This window comes from Cyprinodon variegatus, unplaced genomic scaffold, assembly GCF_000732505.1.
Source record: "Cyprinodon variegatus isolate N-32 unplaced genomic scaffold, C_variegatus-1.0 Scaffold1060, whole genome shotgun sequence".
Classification (NCBI taxonomy): domain Eukaryota; kingdom Metazoa; phylum Chordata; class Actinopteri; order Cyprinodontiformes; family Cyprinodontidae; genus Cyprinodon; species Cyprinodon variegatus.
The window spans coordinates 165,847-171,332 of record NW_015151513.1 but is presented as its reverse complement, the minus strand read 5'-3'; the positions used below and the strand labels follow the sequence as shown (position 1 = coordinate 171,332).

At 45.8% G+C, this 5,486-nt stretch overlaps 1 protein-coding gene across 1 annotated transcript in view; it reads left to right on the top strand.

Moving 5' to 3' along the window:
- The window catches only part of dcc (DCC netrin 1 receptor), a 66,439-nt gene that overhangs the window by 14,450 nt on the left and 46,503 nt on the right, over positions 1–5,486 (top strand). Inside the window, exon 4 of the mRNA XM_015399949.1 lies at positions 127–265. Coding sequence (XP_015255435.1) covers positions 127–265 — 139 coding nt within the window. The remainder of the gene's footprint in view (positions 1–126; positions 266–5,486) is intronic.

Below are 5,486 nucleotides of genomic sequence, written 5' to 3'. Positions count from 1 at the left end.
TCCAGGAAGTTTTCTAAATTCAAATTAATTCTTCAATATCAGTTCTTCTGGTTCTTTAAATTTAACGGCAGCTTTAGGTCCCATTAGGTAGCAGAAATAAAGACCTGCTGTTCTCTGTGTCCTCAGTCTGCAGACACCACCGCTCTGAGCCACACCGTCACCGGACTCAAACCCAACACCATGTATGAGTTTGCCGTCATGGTAACCAAAGGTCGGAGGTCCAGCACCTGGAGTATGACCGCACACGCCACCACATATGAAGCAGGTAGGTCTCTCAGACTGACCTTCCAGCTGCTTCCAGAAACTGCTGGGAGGGTTTGAGCTCAGATGGTTCTGAACTTCTTCCTCCTTCTGCTGCTGCCATGATTCACTGCCTTCTTCTACTGTCACAACTTACTGCAGCTGAGGAAGCTGACCTGTGACCTTTCTGGGGAACCAGCTCACCCTGACCCTGACCCTGACCCTGACCCTGACCCTGACCCTGACCCTGACCCTAAAACTAACCCTGACCCTGACCCTGACCCTAAAACTAACCCTGACCCTGACCCTGACCCTAAAACTAACCATTTGCAAAATAGCTTGTGAGGACCAGTAAAATGTCCTCACTTTGCAAAAACTGGTCCTCAATGGTCCCCACTCTGATGTCTAGACAGGTGCAACCCTGCAGGAATTATGCAAACAAAAATGGCGGCGCCCATAACATTCAGGAGCTCATGTTTGTTTATATTAGTGATATTTCGTTGTTTGTGGAATGTTGGGCGAAGACGACATCCTTCCCGGTCTGTGCTTCATCGCAGGTCGCTCTGATGCCATTTATTGTCAATCAGCTGAAGTTCATGTTGTGAACAGGTGCAGATATCTGGGAATTCTAAAGCTCGCTGTAGATCGGCGATGAGGCGCTCTTATCAGAGAACCGAGTCACAGCTGAACCGCGCCGAGTCCTACTGATGGACTAAAACTAGAAATAAAAAGAGCAGAAGCAGCAAAGTTTCACTGAATGAAGGAGAAATTCTGCTTTTTCTGGTTGAAAGTTGCGACACGCAGCAGCTTTCAGGGAAACAGCAACAAAAACTTCAGCAATTATTTTTAACGAGGCTTTAACTCTGGTTTAGTAAAGAGACGTCATAAAAGCGCCTCGCTCTCCGCGGCAACAACACGGCCGCTGGACTCAAAATGTCACACTCCCACCTTTCAGGATGTAAACAATCATGTTTGCTGGATTTGTCACCCAATTAGGCGCGAGCGGCGTTACGGCGGCGGCTCCCCGAGGCCCGCTGGAATACATTGACATTCAGAGCGGGAACGGGCCGAGTTCGCTCGCTGCTGCGCTGATCAACTTAAACACAACAGAACAGCAGCTTCACCGCGGCGTCGTTATCAGGAAACAGGCGGACGACAAAAGACACCTGAGAGGCAGCGTTAGAGATAAGAGGCTGAGGAAATGGCGTCCTCAGGAAGACGCCTCAGATCATCCGGGCCTCAGAGGACGAGGCTTCACAAAGACTTGATGTCAGCAGAGATGATAAAAAGCAGCTTTTGTTTTCAGATAGAATCAGATCCAGATTAAACTCGCCGATGGGAGGAGTCATCCTCCTGAACCGTCTGACGGTTTAACAGAACCTCTAATGCTCGCTGGGTCCAAACAGAACCTCTAATGCTCGCTGGGTCCAAACAGAACCTCTAATGCTCGCTGGGTCCAAACAGAACCTCTAATGCTCGCTGGGTCCAAACGGACCCACAGCTGCGTCACTGTGGAAAACATCTCTGACTTTTACAGTTTGATTCTGAGGAGAACATTTTATATAAACATTTCCATCAACAGTTTTTCACTTACTTCACCAAACTGCCCAGTTTTTAGTTGATCTATTCAGCTGATCTAGATCTAGTGTGGTTCTGTTTGTTCCAGCTCTAACCGCTGAGATGACCTCAGATGAAGGCTGAAATAAAGCGGCACTGCAGATGTAGGTGCAGTACCCACAAAAACCACAGAGGGGCAGTAATGAACATAAGAGGCAGAAAGACAGAAAAAATAGAAGAATCAGCAGATGTCCAATGATGGCCACTACCTGATCCGTCGCGGTAGCACGATCCGTCCTGAAATATAAAAAAAAAAATTCCATAAATAATGTTGTCATGGTTCTTAAATGACTTATTTCTATCCTTAACTCTCTATAGAATGCTAATACACATCTTTAAAACAATTTTTATGACTTTTTCTGAGACATTTTGATGTTTTTTCCATTTTCTGCATTAAACTTCTTCTCTGACGTCATCATGGGTCACGATCAGGAAATGTAAATCTGATTAATACGTTTATCTGCATTCTAGTTGTTTCTTTCTTTAGATTACGCAATAAATATCATAATGTTAAGATGAAAAGAAAACCGAAAACTCAAAAAGACTAGATTTATGTTTAAATCTACAGCTGATAAAGTTAGCTCCAGGAAGTAGCGTAGCATCCCATTTCCTGTACAGATCAGGAACAGAGGATAAAACTGATTTAAATGTATTTATTTTCTCAGGAAATACATTTTTAACGTTTGACACATTATAGTTTAGTACGTTTACTGTTTTTGGAGAAAAAAAAGGGTTTTTTAGGTCTTTTTAACAAAAGCTGATGGAGCATGAGCAGGACGGATCTCTATTCAATGAATTGCTGATAGGCTGTTGGTAGTACAGGGCGGAGTAAAGAAACCAGTCGCCAATATATCTATATGTTTACATATCTATCTCTATATATATATATATATATATATATATATATATATATATATAGATATCTATATATATATAGATATATATATATAGATATAAAACCTGTAAAACGTTTTCCAACAGCAGAAAACTGCTTGTTGTTACAGCCAAATGCTGCTCATGTCGGCACGTTTATGGAGCGACTCAGTGAGTTTAGGGAGTACCAAGATGGCAGCAAGTGACTTCAGGTTTTCTGCCAGTCGGATATCCAGTGAATAAATAAATATCAGCGTTAACGTCCCACTTCCTAAATGGCAGAGAGCAGTATTGATTATTAGAAACTGAGGATTATTGGAGAATAATTGGTGTTTTATAACGGCGGGTTTACCTGCTGCACACAGAGACGATGGGGAGACCAGGTCCAAGGCTGTCGCCACTAATCCCAAAATGCTTTACTTCCTCATCTTCATCAGCAGCTTAAAGATGAAGCCGAACCATCGGAGCCTCTGAGTTCCTGGAAGGCCAGGAAGCTTTTGGTGCGGCTGGTCGTGTCATCGAGGCCGTTCTGCAGCTGTTAAAGCGTTATGAGCCGACTGCTGATGCGTGATCAGCCTCTTTATTATCACTTCCTGCTTTAGGAGGATTGTCAGCTCAGCCCTCATTACTCCCCGTCTTAATTGATTCTGATCCGAGTCCTCGTCATGTCTGGATATCAGGTTCCCGCTGTATTTAGGACTCTACGGCTGTCAGCATCAATCATGGACGCAGCTGGAACCTGTAATTTCCTGCAGCACGCCGTGTCAGATGTAACAAGCGGTTTCATTAGACATGGCTGCTCCAGGTTAGTCCTGCTGGGAAACTACAAATAGCACCGAGCTTTTTGTCACTGAAGCAAATTCACAGGGAAGGCAGTTAGAAGAGCTCCCATAGACGGTGGTCTGGTTGCCATGGTGGCGAGGAGGTCAGGAGGAGGTGGAGGGGGGGTGCTTGACATTTTCACTGCAGGAGCAGCGCGACTGAAAGCTTCACAATCATTAAAACGCTGCAGATTATTGGGATAAAGAAGTGGCTGAAGGACACCGCCCGCCTAAAATGGACCTCCCAGCAGGACCTGCTTCAGAACCGCTCCAATTAAAGTTCTGCTCTTTGCTGCTTTTACATCAGCGCCGCTTCACATTGACCCAAACAGCTGCCTGGTTAGGATTTAATGTTTGCTCATGCATCAGAGTGGCTTTATAAAGAGACTCTTCACTGCATTTCAGTCTGATCCCAGTTATACTGGTGGTGGACCAGTTCTCTGGGCCAGACTGGGTCATGTGATCTATCCATTAACGAAGAGGCCATTGTGACGTGTTTCCATCTGCTTTAACATTTAGTCTGAAAAACAGACTTTATCCTTTCCTGCCCTGCAGCAAAACTTCCAAACTTAACAAGATGAATAGATGCTGGAAAGCTGCTGGAAAGCTGCTGGAAAGCTGCTGGAAAGCTGCTGGAAAACTGCTGGAAAGCTGCTGGAAAACTGCTGGAAAGCTGTTAGAAAGCTGCTGGTAAGCTGCTTGAAAAGTCCTGGATAGCTGCTGGAAAGCTGCTGGAAAGCTGCTTGAAAAGTCCTGGATAGCTGCTGGAAAGCTGCTGAAAAAGCAGCTGGAAAGCTGCTGGAAAGCTGCTGGAAAGCTGCTGGAAAAGTCCTGGTAAGCTGCTGGAAAGCTGCTGGAAAGCTGCTGGAAAGCTGCTGGAAAAGTCCTGGTAAGCTGCTGGAAAGCTGCTGGAAAACTGCTGGAAAGTTGCTGGAAAAGCAGCTGGAAAGCTGCTTGAAAGCTGCTGGAAAGCTGCTGGAAAACTCTTGGAAAGTTGCTGGAAAGCTGCTGGAAAAGTCTTGGAAAGCTGCTGGAAAGCAGCTGGAAAGCTGCTGAAAAGTTGCTGGAAAGCTGCTGGAAAACTGCTGGAAAGCAGTTGGAAAGCAGCTGGAAAAGTCCTGGAAAACTGCTGGAAAGTAGTTGGAAAGCAGCTGGAAAAGTCCTGGAAAACTGCTGGAAAGCAGCTGGAAAACTGCTGGAAAGCAGCTGGAAGGTCCTGGAAAGCTGCTGGAAAACTGCTGGAAAGCTGCTGGAAAACTGCTCTAAAGCTGTTAGAAAGCTGCTGGAAAGCTGCTTGAAAAGTCCTGGATAGCTGCTGGAAAACTGCTGGAAAGCTGCTTAAAAAGCAGCTGGAAAGCTGCTGGAAAGCTGCTGGAAAACTGCTGGAAAGCTGCTGGAAAGCTGTTGGAAAGCAGCTGGAAAGCAGTTGGAAAGCAGCTGGAAAAGTCCTGGAAAACTGCTGGAAAGCAGCTGGAAAACTGCTGGAAAGCAGCTGGAAAAGTCTTGGAAAGCTGCTGGAAAACTGCTGGAAAGCTGCTGAAAAAGCAGCTGGAAAGCTGCTGGAAAGCTGCTGGAAAGCTGCTGGAAAACTGCTGGAAAGCTGTTGGAAAGCAGCTGGAAAGCAGTTGGAAAGCAGCTGGAAAAGTCCTGGAAAACTGCTGGAAAGCAGCTGGAAAACTGCTGGAAAGCAGCTGGAAACGTCCTGGAAAGCTGCTGGAAAACTGCTGGAAAACTGCTGGAAAACTGCTGAAAAGCTGCTGGAAAGCTGTTGGAAAGCAGCTGGAAAGCAGCTGGAAAAGTCCTGGAAAACTGCTGGAAAGCAGCTGGAAAACTGCTGGAAAGCAGCTGGAAACGTCCTGGAAAGCTGCTGGAAAACTGCTGAAAAGCTGCTGGAAAGCTGTTGGAAAGCAGCTGGAAAGCAGCTGGAAAAGTCCT